The sequence below is a fragment of the Festucalex cinctus genome, chromosome 2 (genome assembly GCF_051991245.1).
Source record: "Festucalex cinctus isolate MCC-2025b chromosome 2, RoL_Fcin_1.0, whole genome shotgun sequence".
Lineage (NCBI taxonomy): Eukaryota > Metazoa > Chordata > Actinopteri > Syngnathiformes > Syngnathidae > Festucalex > Festucalex cinctus.
Window position 1 is genome coordinate 1,037,541 of NC_135412.1, and position 21,478 is coordinate 1,059,018.

Consider the following 21,478-nt stretch of genomic DNA (forward strand, 5'->3'; position numbering starts at 1 on the left):
TACGTGCCCTGGTTGATCTCCTTTGCTCTGTTGCCACCTGCTGGCCGTTTGTGTAATAACTACCATTTCTGCAACTGTTCTTTGCAGTTGAGAGGCTGCATCAAAGCCTTCTGTATGCTCTAGCATTAAAAAAAACGTATAAATACGTCTTTGGGACACTTCCAACATTAAAAAAACATATTTATACGTTATTGCGAGTAAATGAGTTAAAAACAATTGCCGTCAAATTATATTTTTAAATTATATTAGATCTTCACTATTTGTAGGCCAGCCCTAAAATACGGAGCTCAACTGGTAATCAAAAAAATAACATGAATGCAAATGGAACGCGGCAACACGCCTGTATGTGTTCTGGACATGTTAAATCTACCCGTTTTGCATATATATATTGTTCCCAGAATGCATTGTGTGGCGCAGTTAACTCATTCACTCGACGCCATTTTCCCTGAAGCAACCCCCCGTTTTACTTGCATTACATTACAAATGTATTTTTTACTTTACAAAATCTAATGGGCCGGATTAAACCCTTTTGCGGGCCTGATCCGGCCCGCGGGCCGTATATTTGACACGGCTGCTTAGGGACTATTTTTAACCACTTGAATACATATTACTGCCACCTACAGGACACTTGACCCTTGAGGCCGTTCAAAGTTACCAGTTTACAATAAACTCGATGGGCTTCCATTTACTTATTTGCATTAGTTCTAAAATAGATGCAGATGCACTCTTGTTTAAAATGTTTGATTTGACTGACTGTTGCACTTTGCTTGTCCTTAACTGCAGGACGGGGAAGGGACTCCTCTGGATGTGAACGTTAAAGACAATGGCAACGGCACATACGCTTGTACTTACACACCACGCAAACCTTTAAAACACACGGTCATGGTCTCGTGGGGAGGAGTCAACATCCCCGACAGCCCTTTCAGGGTACGTTATATCCGCTGACGCTTCATTCACGTTTCCCGCTGGATGACATTTTGTCACAGTGTTTGTTTGTTTTGGATTACAGATGAATGTTGGGGCAGGCTGTCATCCAAACAAGGTGAAGGTGTCAGGACCAGGAGTGGCCAAGACCGGTCTCAAGGCCTTCGAGCCAACGTATTTTACGGTTGACTGCGCTGAGGCTGGGCAAGGTAAAGATGGGATGGAAGTTGTTTTCTTCCACAAGGCTAAATCGAAACACTTTGGAACCCTTCAAAAGGCAAAACATTACATAGTCTACAACTTTTCCTAACTTTCTCACACCTTCAAAGGAATACAGCAGATGTAACAATTCATTGTTAAAACTTCATTTTTGCACGTAAATTTCTTTAAAACTGTTTCCGTTATTTCTCTATTTTTGTAATATCTGAAATTGTGGAGTGTATTACCAAAGAACACACAAATATTTAGTCACACCCAGTACCTAGTGGTTGAGGAAAAAAGTAGGGGTGCACCGATCAATCGGCCTGCCGATTTATCGGCCCTGATTTCCTTATTTGTGGAAGATCGGTGATCGGCCGATCCCTTAAAAATAAACCGATCTCATCTCCCTCCTCAGAGGTCTGAAAAAGCCTCTTCTGCTGAGATGACTAAAAGGATTTGGATTTTTATTTGAGAGAACTACTTCATGTGCAGTTAAAACAACCCGTTTGTGTTATTTCGCCAATATTGTTCATTGTTTTCCAATAAAACAAGACGAACACTGAAAATATAAGCTGCTTGTCATGACAAAAAAATCGGTATCGCCAGGTCAGACTTTTTAAAAGGTCGGTGATCGGCTGGAAATTTGTGATCGGTGCACCCCTAGAAAAAAAAAGGTGTACTTTGCATTTTAGTATATGTGAGATCAAATGTTACAAATGTGATGCATTACAAATTTAGATATAATGTAAATTTCGCAGCTCACCAAAAATCATTGCCTCGTGAGTTAACGTCCTAAAATGGATCGGAAAGGGGAACAAGGAAACTGCCATAAATTAAAAACATGCGTCTTCGTCACCTGAATTTTTTTTTTTTTTTTTTTTTTAAAAGTAGTTTCTCCAGATAGCAAGAGGTATTTTTTACCACTTGAGCATTTCACAAATGCTTTTGCCACTCTGTGTACATTGGCACGTATCGGGTACGTTTTGTCTTCTTTGTTTTTTGTGATGTCATGTGAGAGGTTCCTGCCTCACACAGCTCAGAAGGAGGTGCACAAATGAAAATTGGCTTTTTGAAGGTGGTTTTGGGGCAACATGCACTCTACAAATGCATGTTACTCTTGATAAATTACAGTGAAGTTCTGAGCGCCTCATTTTATACCATTGCATCATTACTAAGTACTGTATGCATATTATTAGTAAATGGATGCCAACGCAATGTATCATGATTGTACTTTTCTGTGGCCCAAAGGTGACATCAGCATCGGAATCAAGTGCGCTCCTGGCGTTGTGGGGAATGCGGAAGCCGACATCGACTTTGATATTATTCGGAACGACAACGATACGTTCACGGTCAAATACACGCCGCCCGGGGCAGGCAGCTACACTATCATGGTTCTGTTCGCTGACCAAGTGAGTTATAATTTCCGTGCAAAGTTTTCATTCTGTCATGGAAGTTGCAACGATGCGGTCTGAATGCGAGTTTTTAAGACTTATATTGATTTTCAGGCTATTCCAATGACACCCATCAGAATCAAGGTGGATCCTGCACATGATGCTAGTAAAGTGAAGGCGGAAGGCCCGGGACTCAGCCGCACTGGTAAGGGTACCATTTTTTCTTTTTCTTTTTATTACCGTATTTTCCGCACTATAAGGCGCACCTAAAAGCCTTCAATTTTTTCAAAAGCTGACCATGCGCCTTATAATCCAGTGCGCCTTATATGTGGATCAATATTGAGCCGCAACAGGTCTCGCTGTCAAGGCGCTATCGTTGACCCTGCGTGATCGGAGATCCCGCCATCTTGGATCGCTAGCTAATACTAACACTTTACCTCAGAGAAAATAATAAAACAGCTGTTTATTTGTTTTGGGAGTGAATGAATGGAGTTGTCGGAAAGCTGGAATGTAATCTATTCATAAAGTTTGACTGACCTATCTGACTGTTTTGTTGACATTCCCTTTAGCGCAGCACCATCTAAAGGATGCATAATGTAACCCCAGCCTCTACTGTAGCGCCTTATATATGGAAACAAGTTTAAAATATGTCATACATTGAAGGTGCGCCTTATAGTGTGGAAAATATGGTAATTTAAAAAAAAAAAAAATTCATGAAAGTGGCCTGAACAGATTTATGGTATTCTTAGAAATGGCTGGAAAATAATTTGACCATTTGAGACATGATCAACCAAGGCGTGTCCTCAAATTAGCATCACAGATGGCTTCAAACTTTCAATCAGTCGGCCTATTGAACGGGTGACGAAAAATGCTCTGCTACATTTGGCTCAGGGTATCTTGGCTAACAGCAAACATTGGGACTGTTCTGAAGTGAGCTTCGATGAGCCATAATTTAAATCCTATTGAACAGAAGTGGAAAGAGCTGAAACATGCCATATCAAAAAAAAATAAATGCTTCAAACTTTGGACAACTGATGCAGTTTGAGTGGGCCCGAATACCTGCTGAGGTGCTGAAGTCTCGTTGAAAGTTAGAAAAATTGATTGCAGTCATTGCCTCTAAGGGTTGAGAACAAAATAATAGGTTAAGGATACCTTCCATTTTGTATAGGCCTGTTTTTTTGTTTTTTTTCCCCTAATAGTTCTTTGGAATCTCTGTGGGTTAATTTTCATCAAATGTTTAATATTTTAGTCATATTCAGATTTCTGTGACCGTGGGTTTTTCAACAGAAGGGCTATCAACATTTTTTTTTTGTCCATGTATATGATCAATTATGTCAACATTGAGCCATAATGTACTTAAGACGTCCACGTTCAATCTTCTGCCTTTTTTTACTAGGTGTTGAATTGAACAAGCCCACTCATTTCACCGTAACCACAAAAGGAGCCGGAAAAGCCAACCTGGACTGCAGCTTTGTCGGACCCGTCAAAGCGGAGGCCATCAAGGACTTTGAAATCATTAACAACCACGACAATACGCACACTGTGAAATACACTCCCGTGCAGCAGGTAAGGCATCTTGTCGAATGTTGAACAGGAAAAGTGATTCACAAACAATGGAGTCCAGCTACTACTTTGAGCCCTCCATAGTTTAAATCTGTTCACAGGTGTCATCTTTAAGTGTCTTTGGTGAACTCTTTGACTGATAAACGTTATCCCAAAAAATGGTGCCAACAGAATTTGGAGCATTTTCACTCATCTTTCAAAGCAAACCAAATATTGTGCAGTATGACGACATAAATATGGTGGATAGCATATGAAAGATTGGATTCCATTCTTTCATGAGAAAAAAAAAAAAAGTGTTTCTACCTTATTCCGTTTTTTAGTAATCACCATTTGAAATTAGGTCAGTTGAGTGACATAAGCGAAAATACAAAAATATTAAGAGGAAAAACAAGCTTTTTGTGAAAATATATATTTTTTTGCACAACAGTTACTTTGACACTGTTTTTTTGTTTAGTGACAAGGCAGCGCTGCACAAGACGTTGCGCTGCCCATTGAGAGAGAGAGGGAGAAAAAAAAAACAACACAAAACGTAATAAACATAAATTAACGTTTTTGGCGGCATTCATTAGGATTTTAGAAAACGTCATTAAACGTTTTTGGCACTTGAGGTTGACTAAAAACAGACGGACTGAAATCGCTTAATTTTGGAAGGGGCTCTTCTCATGAAAATGAGCCATTGCTTACCTTGCCCACCTGTGCCATTTACAGAGTAGTTTTGTTGAGCCTGAACTATGAAGCATGAATTGTATTTTCACTCACGGAGGCAGCGCTTCATCACCAAGTTGTTGGATTAGTGTTTATTTGACCATAATGAGCGTGACGCTTCTCAGCCAAAGCTTAAGAATATGAATAGTAGCTACTAAGCTTTGTAACTCCGTAAGTGCAAATGATTGTATTTTTAAGTAGGGATGGAACGATATTCAAACATCACGATACGATGTGGCCACAATATGAAAATTGTCACGATATTGTGGGGAGGTTGGCAATACAAAGGTCACAGTACTGTAAAAAAAAAAAACTGAGCTCATATGTACAAAATCACTGCATTGTGTTTTTTTGGTAACAGCAATGCATGTAAACAACCTACAATCTCTAATAACACTTAATATTGAGGCACTTACTTGCTAATGCAAGGGTGCTAGAACTGCACAAATGGAAATCAACCTGACTTTTACAACAGATGTGCTGCTTAACTTTTTTTTTAATTTTAAAAAAAAAAAATCTTTTTTTAAACTGCCACACGCTATCAATAAAACAACCCCATCATGTTTCATTGTAATTCCATACACCGGCGGCCCATTGAAAAAGATACAATGCTGCCATCTGCTGGTCATAATTAGTGGGTGTTTTTGATTTCACAACCCATTGACCAGGCAGCGCTGCACTTAGAATGTTGCACTGTCGATTGATTTGAGGGAACAAAAAACAAAACAAAAAACCTTGGTTGACGTCATTTAATATTTATGGCGGCATACGTTATGATTTCACTAATCATTATTAAACATTTTTGGCGGTCAAAGAGTTAATATCATGACATGACGACAATATATTGTGGCAGTTTTAATATCGCGATGTCATGATATTTAAGAGAACTTAAAGATACCAGCATGTTGTAAGAAGAGACTTTTTTTTCTTTTTTTTTTCTCTTTTTTTCTTTTTCTTTTTTTCAAGAAAAAAGAGGGGGGAAAGAAAAGACTTTTTGACTTCTTGTCCCATTAAGTGTTCGTCACAGCATGTCGTCTTTTTTTTTTTTCTGTCTAAGCCGAACTTCCTAATCCTCTTTTGCAACACCAACTGCCCTGATGTCTTTTTCTTCACTACAGCAATTCACCTTCTTCCTGGCAGCTCCATCCCATCATCCTGCTTCCAATCTATGAGCATGTCCAAACAATTGAATCTGGGCTCAAGCATCTAACCTTGGCTAATCTCTCTTCTGGGCTCATTTCAAATCCTCTCCACCCTGGCCGCATGCCTCAAAATAACCTAATCTTACTCTTTGCCACACCTGACACTTTCCTCCACCTATTCCGACCTGCTTGGATCAGTTTCTTTCTCCTTTGCCGTGGACTATTTTTACCCCAAGTTGTCTATCTTCGCTATCTAAACCAACACAATGGAGTTGTTAAGTTTTCAAAACCTTGTCACCGGCAATGACATGGACGACGGTAACACCTTGAATTTCAATTTCCTTCCCGACATTAGGGTCCTCTGGGGCTTGCTGTGACCTATGGTGGCGACCATATTCCCAAGAGCCCCTTTAATGTTGCTGTGGCGCCCTCGCTGGACCTCAGCAAGATCAACGTCACCGGACTGGGGGACAGTACGTGCTCATCAGTCCCGTTCTAATCCATACGAACAGTTGAATGTTGTTTCCACGTGGTGACATTGTGATTTCCCAACTGGTTTTCAAGCACATTTTTAAATCCTGATCATCTTTCCTTGTTTTAATGTTTCCACAATGTAATGTTTTGTTTTTGTTTTGTTTTTTTCAACTCTGTCTCTGTGCTGGTTTATTGTAGAGATGTCCGTAGGCAAGGATCAGGAGGTGACTGTGAAATCAAAAGGTGCTGGAGGTCAAGGCAAAGTGGCGGCAAAAGTGACGGCACCCTCCGGAAAGCCTGTAGCTAGCAAGGTGGTTGCATGTTTTATTATTTTTATTTATTATTATTTATTTTTTTTAAAGAATATTTCACCAGATCTCAACCAAATGCAAACGTTGACAAAGCAAACGATCTTTTCCAAGGTGGAGCCTGGCCTGAGTCCAGAAACCAGTCAGGTCAAGTTCATCCCAAGGGAGGCGGGGCCATATCAGGTTGAACTGACTTATGATGGAGTCCAAATCCCTGGATCACCTTTCACGCCCGTCGCTTATCCTGCCACAGACCCCTCCAAGGTAATTCTGAAGGACCACATGTGTTATAAATCACAACTGCAGAAATGCAGACCTTGGTTGATAACGCATGTATGTCATCGTCTCGCATCAGGTGCGCTGTTCCGGCCCAGGCTTGGAGCGCGCCAAGGTTGGGGAAACTGGGGAGTTTGTTGTGGACTGTACCAACGCTGGCCCAGCTGAACTGACCATAGAGATCATTTCTGATGGCGGTACAGAGGCCGAAGTTCATATCGAGGATAACGGCGATGGCACGTACACAATCACCTACATTCCGCTCTATCCGGGCTCCTACACGCTGACCATCCGCTACGGTGGCCAGGATGTGCCCAACTTCCCCGCTCGGCTCACGGTGGAGCCGGCCATCGATGCCAGCGGAGTCCGCGTGTTTGGACCAGGAGTGGAAGGCAAAGGTGAAACGACTCTTAATTTGCTACTAGATGCTTTTATGCTTCATAACATTATTTGATTAATTGATTGATTTTATTTGGTGATAACGCACACAACACATACTTCCAATCACTCAGTCAGGTATCACCGAAGATAAAAACACAAAGCCAGAAGGCTTATTTCCATTGGGGGCCTCAACGCGTAACAAAAAACAAGAGACATGAAAGACAACATCATTTCATCAACAAAGATTAACTCATTTACTCCCAATAACGCATAAATACGTTTTTTTTTTAACCTTCCAAGTGTCCCAAAGACGTATTTATACGTTTTTTTGTTTTGTTTTGTTTTATGCTAGAGCATACAGAAGGCTTTGATGCAGCTTCTCAAATGCAAAGAACGGTTGCAGAAATGGTAGTTATTACACAAACGGCCAGCAGGTGGCAGCAGAGCAAAGGAGATCAACCAGGGCCATGTAGAAAAAAAAAAAGCTCAATTACTTAGAATTTGAAATAGATTTGTGAAAACTGATGAAACTTAGCTCTCTTCTGATGCTAAGTGCTGCACAATGGAAACAGAAACATACTTTTTTTCCTGATGAAAGATGAGACTTTCATCTTTCTTTTGATGGGTTCCATGCTTTTATAGTAATAGAACACAATATTCTGTGGGCCTTGCCAAATCAGTCAAAATCCAGTAAAACAGCCGGGAGCGAACGGGATTGCGAAATGTGAAAATGGCGGCGAGTTAATAAGATAAAATTTCAAAAGTCAAACATTCACATTTTAAAACATTACTTTACGTAGCATTGAATAGTTAAGTTACTTTGTAACCATAATTTGAGAGCCATTTTTAAAAACGTCTAAAGATACTCATTTTTAATTCTTTTGGCGGTTTGTTCCATTGTACTGCTGCACTGTACAAAAACAAAACTGTTTTGACCCATTAGGGTTTTAAATTTGAACGGGACAAAATCTGTTGAACCACCTCGTGTGGAATACTGATGTGTTTGGCAAACGAGGGAAAAATAATTTTGCAAGTGCTTAGGAACCTTGTTTGATATAATCTTAAAAGCATTTTCATTATAAATGTGTTTCTCTACCGTGAACCAATGTAATTTTTTAAAATGTTTAGAAAGCAAATATGTACAAAAATGTGTGTGTGTGTGTGTATATAGCATTCATTGGCACTACTTAAAAAAAATAGTCATAGTATTTAGTTTATCTCTACAGCCACAAATTTCCTTCTTACCACTGTACAAATGGAAGCAAGGGAGAGAAAAAAACAATTTCCTCTCCATTTATGTAATGAGCTGTTCCCGCAGCCCTTTTTGATGTATCAATAGTTACCACTAATTGCCATCCTCTAGATGAGCATGCTGAGTCATTTGAGGTTGGGGTGAATGCCTTAACAAGGAAATGACCTTGCATCATGTTTCTTCAGAACTCTTATAGCTCAAACTACTGACGTCAAGAAGCAAATAATACCTTTTTGAAGGGGTTGAGGTCATAAATTGGTCACAGAGACCGACTAGATGGATTGGTTTCAGTGGCTTCCAACCTTAACTCTTTGACTGCCAAAAACGTTTAATAACAATTAGTAAAATCACAATGTGGGCCGCCATAAACGTTAAGTGACAACTACATTTTTTATTTTTTTTTATTTTTTGTGAATATATCAGTGATCAGTGCAACGTCCAATGAGTTGTGAAATCAAAAACACTAACTATGGCCAGCAGAGGGCAGCGGCAGCTGCTCGGGCCCTAACTAGAGCTGCGAATTACAATGGAACATGATGCAATCTGATGAAATAACGTTTTCGAGGCTGACGTGAATGATCAGAGCCTCTGTAACATTAAACCTAATTTGACCGAGTGTCACTCAAATGACCCATTTTCAAATGGTGATTACTAAAGAACGGAATAAGGTAGAAACATACTTTTTTCTAATGAAAGAATGGAATGCGATCTTTGATGTGGTACCCATGTTATTTATGTAGCAAAAGAACACAATATTCTGTTTGCTTCGAAAAATGAGTTAAAATGCTCGAAATCTGCTGGCATTGGGGGTTTCATTCACTCGCCTCCATTTTCACATTTCGCAATCCCGTTCGTTTTACTGGATTTTGACTGATTTTGCAAGGCCCACAGAATATTGTGTTCTATTGCTATAAAAGCATTGAACCTACCAAAAGAAAGATTTAAAGTTCTTCTTTCATCAGGAAAAAAGTGTTTGTTTCCGTTTTGCAGCAAATCTATTCAAAATTGTAAGTAATTGAGCTTTTTTTTCTAGATGGCCCTGGTTGATCTCCTTTGTTCTGCTGGCCGTTTGTGTAATAACTACCATTTCTGCAACCGTTCTTTGCAGTTGAGAAGCTGCATCAAAGCCTTCTGTATGCTCTAGCAGAAAAAACAAACAAACAAAACGTATAAATACGTCTTTGGGACACTTGGAACATGAAAAAAAACATATTTACACGTTATTGGGAGCAAATGAGTTAATAACGTGTGGCAGTAAAAGAGTTAATGATTCAGTGTGCTATCAGGACATTACGACATCACATTTGAGCCTGACAACTTCCATCCATCCATTTTCTTAACCGCTTGCTCCTCACAAGGATCGCGGGGGTGCTGGAGCCTCTACCAGCTGGCTTCGGGCAGTAGGCGGGGCACACCCTCAACTGGTTGCCAGCCAATCGCAGGGCACCTAACAACTTTTTTTTTTTTTTTTTTAAATTATAGGTATTTTCCGTGAAGCCACCACTGATTTTACAGTAGACGCTCGCGCTCTTACGCTGTCTGGAGGCGACCACATCAAAGCTCTTATTAGCAACCCATCGGGCAGTCATACTGACAGTTTGATCACCGACCTCGGAGATGGCATTTATAACGTGGAGTACACGCCTTACGAGGAGGGTTAGTAGAAACTTATCATCTTGTTAAAGAGTCAGTGTGTTGTCATTTAAGGCAGACGAGCTTAAAGATGTTCCCTGTGCATGTTTTTTTAGGCCCACACAACGTGGAGGTCTGCTACGATGGCACGCCGGTGCCAAAAAGCCCGTTCCGTGTCGCCGTCACCGAAGGGTGCGATCCGGCCAGGGTACGCGTGCACGGTCCCGGCCTGAAAAGCGGCACTACGAACAAGCCCAACAAGTTCACAGTGGAGACGCGGTAAATGTGACTTGAAACTTTTTTTCTTTTTTTTTTTTAGCCGAAAGACGAATCGGCAGTTTTGACCGCACGATGACGAGAGCTTTCTCGCTTTACGTTCATCTTATTTGCAGGGGCGCGGGCACTGGCGGTCTCGGGTTGGCCATGGAAGGTCCATCGGAGGCCAAAATGTCCTGCACTGATAACAAGGACGGCAGTTGCAGTGTTGAGTACGTCCCCTATGAGCCGGGCACGTACAACCTCAACGTGACCTACGGAGGACAACCCATCAACGGTACTCAAGAAAAGGAAAAAAAAAAATACAGATCACCGTTTCTCATTTTGTTGAGGAAATGCTGTTGACATCCATCTCTGCTCACTAAAAGTTAGAGCAGTGGTGTCCAAACTACGGCCCAGGGGCCATTTGCGGTCCATTTTTTAGTGGCCCACGACATATGCTAAAAAATGGCATTTGACTCAGTTCAAATAAAATAAAAACAAATGTTTGGAGATGGTCAAAGTAAGATGGGAGGGCATCGAAAAACGGCTGCCATTAAACGTTATTTTAGTTGACGAAATAACTAAAATTCAAAAAACAATTTTGTTAACGAAATAAAATAAACGAAAATGCTTTAAAAAAAAAAAAAAAACGAAAGCTAACTAACTACATTTTATGTTTACAAAATTAACTATAATTATAACAAACGTCCTTCGTTTTAGTCTTTGGTAATTAATTTGATGCATGAGCCTTTGGGGATGATTTCAAATGTGATTTTTAGTAGATTTATTATTGTTTTGATAAAAATCGGAATAATGACGATTGAAAGCATGTCAAACAGAAGTGACGTCATCTAGCAGCAGCCAATAGAAAAGCACCTTCAGATGACATCGCTCGCATGTTTTTTTTTAAATATTGCGCATACGTAATACACATAAAAAAAAAACTAATACTGAAACTAACTAAACTAAAACTAAGCATTTATAAAAGAACTAAAACTAACAGAACCACCCTGAAAACTAAATAAAACAAAACTCAAAATGAAATAAAAACTAAATTAAAAAATTCCGAAACTATAATAACCCTACTGCCATATTACAAATAAATTAGTTTATGTACTGTAGCATTTTTCTAAATATGCAAAAAAAAATAAAAAATTTATGACTAAACACAATTTCTTTTTCATAACATGATGTGGCCCTTGCATCCTTCTGATTTTCTGTATGTGGCCCTCAAATGAAAAAGTTTGGACACCCCTGAGTTAGAGAAACGTGACTTTGTGCGAAATTTCAGGCTGAAACTAAAATGCACCGTTTGACCTCCTTAACTTAACTTTTGATGCTGAACAGCAAAATTCACAACAGATTGACATATCAATAAATTTTCGGCTTCAGTTAGAATTGGCATTTAAACAGTTGTCTTTGTCATGCTGTTCACATTTTTAAAGCCTTCAGATAGAGATCACACCCAAACTATTGCGCAACAACGGTACGTTGCAAGGCCTCAAATGGGATGTTCTCATCGGGAAGTAACCACTGAGCCGAGTGTCAACGTGTCATCAGCAGGTTGCAACGGAGCGCGACGGCGACTTTAAAAAAAAAAAAAAAAAAAAAAAAAAAAAAAAAAAAATGAATAAATGACGCCTTGGAAAATGCATTGTATGAAACAGTCGGACATGCACACTCAATAAATTGCTGGTCAAATTAAGGTCACCTGTCCATTTAGGTGGAACATGCCTATAATGTTTGGTTTGTCTGAACCTTCTTCTGATGTCTTTTTGCAGGTAGTCCTTTCTCAGTGCCGGTCGTTGACACGGTGGACAGTTCCAAGGTCAAGTGTCAAGGTCCCGGGCTTGGCGGCAACGTCCGGGCCAATATTCCGCAGGCCTTTACAGTGGATGCTACCAAAGCCGGAGTGGCCCCACTGCAGGTTCGCGTGCAGGGACCCAAAGGTATGTTGCCATCTTTTCCACACATCTCAATTATGATAAAAGCTCGTGCTTTATAATATTTAAAATACTTTGCTGGGATATAAGTGTCTATTTATTTGTGTTGATCAGGTGTGGTGGAGCCTGCAGAAATTGTGGATAATGGTGACCAAACCCACACGGTCAACTATGTTCCCACTCGAGAGGGTCCGTATTCCATTAACGTCTTGTATGCCGATGAGGAAATCCCACGCAGGTACGACAAATGCAGACTAAACATTATACAGTGGTACCTCTACTTACGAAATGAATTGGTTCTTAAGTAGAAAATGTTGTAGAGACGCATTTTCCATGTAACCGCCCTAATCCGTTCCAAGCCTCCCAAAATTCAGACGTAAATGTTTTATAAAGCATAAAAATGCATCAAAACATGTAACAAATACATGTTACAATTAGATTATTGCACAATAAATGAGAGTTCTGCGTAATGTAAAAAACAAAGAATAGAGTAAAGAATAAAAATGATGCTCATTTACCTTTTTAACTGCTGTCATCGTTTTTTGCCCTCATGTTCTCTGGGTTTTATTTTTTATTTTTTTGCCTGGTGTTTTGTAAAGAACTGATCAATGGATGTTTGCTTTTTTTTTTTTTTTTAGGATTCTTTTAAAAAAAAAAAAAAAAAAAAAAAAAAAAAAAAAGATTCCTTTGGAAATGTCCAAGGCAAACATTAGTGAGCAAACGCCCGACTGGTGAACACTTTTTCTGGGCGATTCTTTTAAACAAATTCTGAAGCTTTATGGAAACTTCCGGTTTGGCGAGGCATCTTTTTCAAAATAAAGGCCCGTCTCGTCGCAATTAAAAACTTACTGTGCCTTCATCAATCACCATTTGTTTGAATTTTTGCTCAAATTTGTTGGCGTTAGTTCATACATTTACAAAAAACTATCGGAACACCTCATGGGCTGCGGGATGAATGATGAGGACGCTGTGTAGACACCGATCTAGTATTTACGCTCATAGATACCTATGGTCGGAAATAGCCATAGCCGAAAGTATGTTGCGTTCGGTAATGCATTTTTACCTTTCGTATCTAGAAATTTCTTTTGTAACAAGAGGCAATATTTTCCCATTGAGGCGTTTCGTAACTCGAAAATGTCGTATGACGAGACGTTCGTAAGTCGAGCTTCCACTGTAACGCTAAACCTAATCATTTCATTATTTTTTTTTTTCAGCCCCTATAAGGTCAAGGTGCTTCCTACCCATGATGCCAGTAAAGTGCGAGCTAGTGGGCCCGGTCTGAACACCACAGGAGTGCCTGCCTCTCTACCCGTGGAGTTTACCATTGATGCCAAAGACGCCGGCGAAGGACTGCTGGCAGTGCAAATCACTGTGAGTTTCGTGACATGCAGGATGTGTAGCTTATAAAGGAAGTGGGAATCATTGCTGAATTAACTGTATGGGGCAGGACCCAGAAGGAAAGCCGAAGAAGGCCAACATCCGTGATAACCACGACGGAACGTACTTGGTGTCCTACGTCCCGGACATGACCGGCAGATACACCATCTTGATCAAGTACGGCGGAGACGAGATCCCGTATTCGCCGTATCGCATCCGGGCGTTGCCCACAGGAGATGCCAGCAAATGCACCGTCACAGGTACGCGCTCACTCAACATTCGCCATAGTTTTGTTGGTTTGAGCATGCCAGCAAGTTTCCTCTGATTTAAACAGGAAGTCAACCCCTCCCACCCAAAAAAAATTCTTGACAATATGTTCTATGCAGCACCACGAGTCTAAATATGGTTTTCTGATTTAACTCATTCACTCCCAGCCGTTTTCGCCTTTTGCTCCCGCCTGTTTTACTGGATTTTGAGTGATTTTTGCAAGGCCCACAGAATATTGTGTCCTATTGCTATAAAAACATGGAATGTACCAAAAGAAGGATTGCACTCTTCTTTCATCGGGGAAAAAAAAAAAAAAAAAGTATATTTCTATTTGTTTACGTTGTGCAGCAATTAGCATTACAATATTGCTAAGTTTAATCGTTATTCACAAATATGTTTAAAACTGGGGGGGGGGGAAAGCTTGTTGCAACATGGCCCTGGTTGATCTCTTATACTCTGCTGCCACCTGCTCACAGTTTTTGTAATAACTACCATGGCTTCAACTGTTCTCTTCAGAGGCTGCATCTGTATGATCTAGCATAAAACGAAACGTATAAACACGTCTTTGGGGCAATATCAATATTTAAAATAAAACTTATTTATACCTTCTTGGGAGCTCAAGAGTTGATATTGGTAGTGGAATATGAGTTAAGCAGCAAAATCCAGCAGTTTTTATCAGTATCAGAAGGCGGCCATTTTACCACTTGTCGAGTGAAAATGATATCACAGTTGCTCAGGTCTCGGGCAACAACCAATCACAGCTCTGCTTCAGAAAACAGGTGAGCTGTGATTGGTCGTTGCCTGAGCCCTGAGCAACTGTGATGTCACCTTCAGTTGACATCAGGTGGCAAAATGGCCGCCCCCTGAGACGGATAAACGGCTGGATTTTGCTTCATAACTCGTATTCCACAAATGTAATATTAATCAGAATGTCATGTTTAGACTAGTGAGGTCACGTTCTAACATATTATGGTCAAGAAATGATTAAGGTTGACTTCTTCTTTAAATCTGTCCAGTATTTGCATTTTTATTTAGCCAAAGTCACTGACTAAGAGCGTGAGATTGCATTGAAAAGTTAGTTCCAGTTGTTATATGGATATTTCATGCTACTCTGTATTTTCATCACCGGGCGACATTGATGGTCGCAGAGCCAACTGCTGTTGGTTTGAAACTCTGGAGCAGTTTGAATGATTGGACAGTTTGACTTGTGCAATCAGCAAGTTTTACGCAAAGAGCAATTCTGCAACTGCTGCTTTATTTTTTTGACAGCTTTTCATGCATTTTATATGCTGAGCTTCTATTGCTGTTACACTCCTTTGACCCGTTCCCTGCTCCACACACGCACACACATACACACGCAGTCACCGCTCCCTGCCTTACAGCCCTTAGCACTGCCCCCCCCCCACCTCAATTATAAATTTTAGCGCACACATTTGCCTCCAATCACCATCACACCTACCTGACTATCTTGTTTGTGTGTGTGTGTGTGTGTGTGTGTCACTTTTTGTCTTTTGCACATCCTGCTTGCCACCGTTCCCACTATCAGTCTCAATCGGAGGTCACGGTTTAGGTAAGCCCATGCAGCAACTTTGTACTGTGGAGGAACTCGTCTTATTTTTTTTAGCATGGAAACGATACTTTAAATCTTGGCTCTAATGCTGTCTTGTCTTATACACTTTCTACATTTCCTCTTTAACTCATTCACTGCCAATGACGACTATAGACGTCAAAAAGCTTTAATTTAAAAATTAGTTTATTCATTGTTTTCATTCATAGTTATTAATCATTGTTTTTATTAATATCAATGATGACAATTTCATTGCTAAGTGCTCCCATCGTGCGTAGAACTGATTCCTGTTACCCTACAACACAGGCGGTCTTGATCTTACTGAGACCACATACTGGGTCTCTGCCTCCAAAAGTCAATTTTAGTTGACTAAAATAAATTGCTCTTTATTTTTGTTGACTAAAATTGGATTCAAACTAAAATACAATCAGGTGACTGAGTTATGACTAGGACTTTAATTAAATTTAGTCGGAAGACTATAACTAAAACTAAATGTCTTTTTTTTTTAATTAAAATTTAAATATATATATATATTTTTTTTTTCAAAATTAACACTGGCTGTTTGCTTGGATTTTTGACGTATATAGTTGTCATTGGCAGTGAATGAGTTAACTGTACGTATCTCAGCATTTCATGTGCTCATTTGTTTACACTAAGGCTAACTCAAAGTTAAGGTTGGCATGCTGAATGACACTTAGAAATATTATAACATTACAAAAGTTGGGTAAATAGTTTGTGAATTTAACATGACTTGACATTTCATCTTTAACCGATTCTCTTGGTGGTGAAAGGTGCATGCTGAATGTTTGCCATCGTATATCATCCACCTGATTTAGTTTTTCGATCCCACAAGGCGCCGGTGTTGGCCCAACCATTCAGATCGGCGAACAGACGGTCATCACGGTGGACGCGAAGGCGGCCGGGAAAGGCAAAGTGACCTGCACCGTGTGCACACCTGAGGGGGCGGAGCTGGATGTGGACGTGGTGGAAAACGAGGACGGCACCTTCGACATCTTTTACACGGCTCCGCAGCCCGGCGAGTATGTCATCTGCGTCCGTTTTGGAGGAGAGCACATTCCCAACAGTCCCTTCCAAGTCACGGTGAGTTCGTTTTCTAGGAGCTGCATCAGCTTTGTATACAATTTTGCCGTGTAAGACGAATGAGCACGACGTGAACGGACCAGATTGGTCAAAGACCAGCCCATTGAACAGTTTACAAACTTTCTTTGAAGGCATGCCAATCGTTGATTTATGTCACACTATACAGGCTACGATGCTTCAAAATTACACAAAAAAAAAAAAACAGCCAAGTCTGAATATGTGACGTGTCTGTCGGGTCAAAATTGGCCGTCATTCATGTTATGTGATTCGGCATCAAAGCGTCTTTGAGAAATAGTTCCATAATCCAGGGGTCTGCAACCTACAGAATTTAGTTCCTTTGGAGCACTTGAAAAAAATAGATTTTTTTTTTTTTTTTTTTTTAAATATTTAAAAAAAATTTTTTAGATGAAATATTCTTTCAAATTAATGATTCAGATAAAAATAGTGAATAATTAAATATTAAAACAAAAATGTCAGTCCAAATTTCTAAGTTGTGGAGCCGAAACGTATGTTTTGTTTTGTTTTGTTTTGTTTTTTAAATTACCTAAAAAAGGAAGAGAAAAAGCAGAGATATTCAATAAAATGTCCATGAAATTGCAAAAAATGTCAGAATGAGAATTTAATAAAAAATAAAGCAAAAAAGAAAATCTTCAAAAAATAACCATAAAATGTCCAAAAATAAAAGGTAAAAAAATTACCATAAAATGTCTTTGGAATTGCCAAAAAGTCACAAAATTTATTTAAGGAAAAAAAAAAAAAAGGCAGGGATACAAAGCATTTCAAAAGTAACTATTAAATATTCCAAAAGAAGAAATCATGAAAATTACCATAAAATGTACACTAAATTGCCCCAAAAAAGAATTTTAGTTTAAAAAAAAAAAAAAAAAGGCAGAAAAGAAAACATTTTAAAATAAACTATAAAATATCCACAACAAAAAAGAAATCCTGAAAATCACCAAAAAATTTATACATAATCCCCACCCCCCCAAAAAAAATGTAATTAATGGTATCCAAAAATGCTCAAAAGGTAACCACAAAATGTCCAAAAAAGTTGCCCCCCCCCCCCGGCCAAAAAACAAAACAAAAAACTTGTCAGAAATTTCACAGAAATGCGGAAAAGTCTAAAGTATAGGGCAAAAATAAAAAACGGAGGACTAACACCAACACAGTGTCTGATTCATCAGAATGTCGCATGTTTTGCACCTGCCGACAAATTATTTATATGGCAGAAAATGGAATCTTTTGACAGTAGAATTTGCTGAACCCTGCTTCAGTCTTAGTTTCTCCCCACAGAAATGTTCAGTGGATCCAGGTGGTCCGTAATTACAACCCCTTGTATTTTTTTTTTTTTCCACCCCAACCTCTTGCCCCCACCCTCAGGCCCTGGAGGGAGCCCCATCAGATCAGCTCATGCAGCAGCGCCAAATCCCCCAGTACTACGCTCAACAGCCCTGGGTACCCAAATACGTACTCTGTCCCAACCCTTTCAGCATTTTTTATTTTTTTATTTTTTTAAAGCAAACGGGTCCCACCTCTCATTTCCATTGTCTTTTTACCCAACTTCCTTCCTCTGCTCTGCACCATGAAACATGTCCGGCGTCTCATTGCAGGTGTCTCACCTCTTGACATTTCTCCTCTTCCGTTTCATTAACAGGGTTCCTAACATGGACAATGCAACAGAGTTGCTCAGTAACAAAGAGACGCTGGACAACATTTAAGTGTCGTAGTCATTTACGCATTCATTACCAGACCAGCAAAAAAATGCATCTTTTGACGTCTTTTTCCGTCAATGGCAGTGAATGAGTTAAGTGATATACACTCAAGCAATTGGCATTGAGCTCAATATCGACACGTCAATCACTGTTGTTGTCCAGTGCTCTTTGACAACTTACTGAAGGGACGAATGATCTGCGTTGACAGTCTTCCATGTGGACGTGTCTTCTGAGTCGCTTGATGCTAAACTGTCCTTTTGGCCTTCCGATGTTTTGGTCCTCATCTCATTCTCAGTTTGTGTTGGTGTCGTCGTCATCATCATCATTATTATGTCAATGATCAACAACAACAACTGTTGATCATTTCATCTCAACGTTTCATTCCATTTTCTTTGCTTGGGTTGATTTTTTTTTTTTTTCTCTCCTATGCTGTGTTGTTGTAACACACCGTGCAGAACAAAGATGTGTAAAATCTCCTCGACATCTTCATCCGCTGACTGTTGGACCTGTGCTCTCTGTCTCCTAGGCAACGGACAGACCATTGGGAATGAATGGCCTGGATGTGACAGGACTCAGGCCGTTCGACCTGGTCATCCCGTTCACCATTCAGAAAGGCGAGATCACAGGTAGGAACAGTAAAGCTTTTCATCTGCGGGCCACATACAGAAAAATGGAAAGCTGCAAGGGCCACTTAGTTTTGTTTCTTTGTTTTTTGTTATTTATTAAACATGGTAAAAATCAATGAAGCAGTTATAAATTGTTGATATAATATAAAGTTACTTATTGAAAACTGTTCAGTCACAAGGCAAATAGTGACCCCTGTGTGCCACTATAATAGATGCGCCTCTCCACTGAACAGCAGCTGAATCCCAACTTGACATTCTGAACCACAACAAGAACAATCGGCCGTCAACTGACCACACTTAACAACCATTAATGTGATGTTTTCACATTTTTTTCATTCATAATTAACCATTAATTAATGTGATGTTTTCACAAATTGGATGTTGACACTAAGAAACAAGTGGATGAAACTATTTTTATTTCAGGAACTGAATTATTAGCTGTAAATTTGTGTCTTTGCGTAGCTAGAAACGTTTAATCCACTTTTTTTTTTTTTTTTTTTTTAACGGCATTGAAAAATTATTTTTAGTATTTTCCACGGGCCACCAAAAATTGTTATGGTGGGCCGCAAATGGCCCCCGGGCCGTAGTTTGGACACCACTGTCTTACTGACCGCCATCTCTCCTGAACGGAAGGCGAGGTCCGAATGCCATCGGGCAAGGTCGCCAAGCCTGACATCACGGACAATAAGGACGGCACCGTGACTGTCAAGTACGCGCCGGTTGAGGCCGGACTGCACGAGATGGACATCAAATATGACGGCATTCACATCCCCGGTGGGTCTTTTTTTTTTTTTTTTTTTTTTTTTTTTTTTTTTTTTTTTTTTTTGTTTTGGAAAAATGGCATTATGGCTTCATGAGATTTCTTCTTTTAATGTTGTCTTGATTGGCATTGATAGGAAGTCCCCTGCAGTTCTACGTGGACTACATGAACAGCGGTAATGTCAGTGCGTACGGTCCTGGCCTCATCCACGGGACTGTCAACAAGCCTGCCGTCTTCACAGTCAATACTAAAGATGCAGGCGAAGGTATGTCGAGGGCGCATGGAAATGCTTGTTTTCTCTATCTGCTGTCACGGTCACAAATGTTTCTGAAGCCAATTAAATGCAAGTTTATTTCTTAACTGATTGCTGACCAGTTACACGTCGGTGTCTGCTGTGGTTTCACTCCAAGTCGGACTGTCGCTGCGGCTGGGACGCCACAGAGTGGAGATTCCTCTACATTTTATGACCAATTCAGGAAGTTCAATTTCATTCAGAATAGGGCTGCACGATATTGGAAAAATATGCGATATACTTGCTGAACATAACGATATCGATATTATTGCGATATTTAACATTTACCTCAAGAAATGACATTTGTATTACCTAATGAAAGAAAAAGTTTTCATGGGGCAAAATAAGCAACCTCCATGTAATCTTAGTTAATTAATTGTAATTATCTCATTCACTGCCAAGACGTCAAAAATCCAAGCAAACAACCAGTGCAAATTTTGACAAGAAATTTGAATTTTGTTTGTTATTCATTGTTTTCATTCATAGTTATTAATCATTGTTTTTATTAATATCAACGATGAGAACAATTTCATTGCTAAGTGCTCCCATCGTGCGTAGAACTGATTCCTGTTACCCTACAACACAGGCGGTCTTGATCTTACTGAGACCACATACTGGGTCTCTGCCTCCAAAAGTCAATTTTAGTTGACTAAAATTGGATTCAAACTAAAATACAATCAGGTGACTGAGTTACGACTAAGACTTTAATTAAATTTAGTCAGAAGACTAACTAAAACAAAACAAAAAAAATTTTTAATTACAATTTTAAATTGCTTTTTTTTTTTTTTTTTTTTTTTCTTCCCAAAATTAACACTGGCTGTTTGCTTGGATTTTTTACGTATATAGTCGTCATTGGCAGTGAATGAGTTAAGTCTTGATCATTTTCAACTATTGAATGGCGATGCACATTTTAGTTAGCATCTGACTGGTCAAATTCATATAAAAAGCATAAAACTCCATATAAAACTTATTGCGTGCCTTTGCGATATGCATATTGCAAGGGCCAATGTCGCGATATCGCTATTTTTTTTCAATATATTGTGCAGACCCAATTCAGGGGGGGAAGAGTTGGCTCGTCTCTATTTATTGCCAATTTGCACCGGTGTCGGCCATAAACTCGCCAAAACACAACAGCCACACGCTTGGCGAACAGGTTTTTCTTTTTCTTTTTTGTTGTTGTTGTTTTTCCGCCTCTCGTCCCAGGCACATATCCACATGCACAGCCGTGGTCTCTGAGCAGGAAGTCGCTTTGCGCCGCCAAACGGTTACCTTCACGGAAACTATCTGGGCGAGGGGGCGGTGAGAGAAGAAAAAAAAAAAAAGCAG

General features: G+C 39.7%; 1 protein-coding gene across 4 annotated transcripts in view; it reads left to right on the forward strand.

The window, feature by feature from the left end:
* The window catches only part of flna (filamin A, alpha (actin binding protein 280)), a 67,807-nt gene that overhangs the window by 37,426 nt on the left and 8,903 nt on the right, over window positions 1-21,478 (forward strand). Inside the window, exons 15-36 of one of the 4 annotated variants that reach the window (XM_077511942.1) lie at window positions 784-927; window positions 1,010-1,133; window positions 2,374-2,534; window positions 2,631-2,721; window positions 3,913-4,082; window positions 6,282-6,399; window positions 6,599-6,711; window positions 6,823-6,972; window positions 7,064-7,382; window positions 10,100-10,273; window positions 10,366-10,528; window positions 10,642-10,802; window positions 12,289-12,456; window positions 12,565-12,688; window positions 13,665-13,821; window positions 13,898-14,087; window positions 15,641-15,664; window positions 16,515-16,762; window positions 18,143-18,217; window positions 19,001-19,100; window positions 19,734-19,874; window positions 19,997-20,125. In XM_077511942.1, the coding sequence (XP_077368068.1) occupies window positions 784-927; window positions 1,010-1,133; window positions 2,374-2,534; window positions 2,631-2,721; window positions 3,913-4,082; window positions 6,282-6,399; window positions 6,599-6,711; window positions 6,823-6,972; window positions 7,064-7,382; window positions 10,100-10,273; window positions 10,366-10,528; window positions 10,642-10,802; window positions 12,289-12,456; window positions 12,565-12,688; window positions 13,665-13,821; window positions 13,898-14,087; window positions 15,641-15,664; window positions 16,515-16,762; window positions 18,143-18,217; window positions 19,001-19,100; window positions 19,734-19,874; window positions 19,997-20,125 (3,244 nt within the window). The remainder of the gene's footprint in view (window positions 1-783; window positions 928-1,009; window positions 1,134-2,373; window positions 2,535-2,630; window positions 2,722-3,912; window positions 4,083-6,281; window positions 6,400-6,598; window positions 6,712-6,822; window positions 6,973-7,063; window positions 7,383-10,099; window positions 10,274-10,365; window positions 10,529-10,641; window positions 10,803-12,288; window positions 12,457-12,564; window positions 12,689-13,664; window positions 13,822-13,897; window positions 14,088-15,640; window positions 15,665-16,514; window positions 16,763-18,142; window positions 18,218-19,000; window positions 19,101-19,733; window positions 19,875-19,996; window positions 20,126-21,478) is intronic. The other 3 variants (XM_077511944.1, XM_077511943.1, XM_077511945.1) reach the window with 3 other exon arrangements.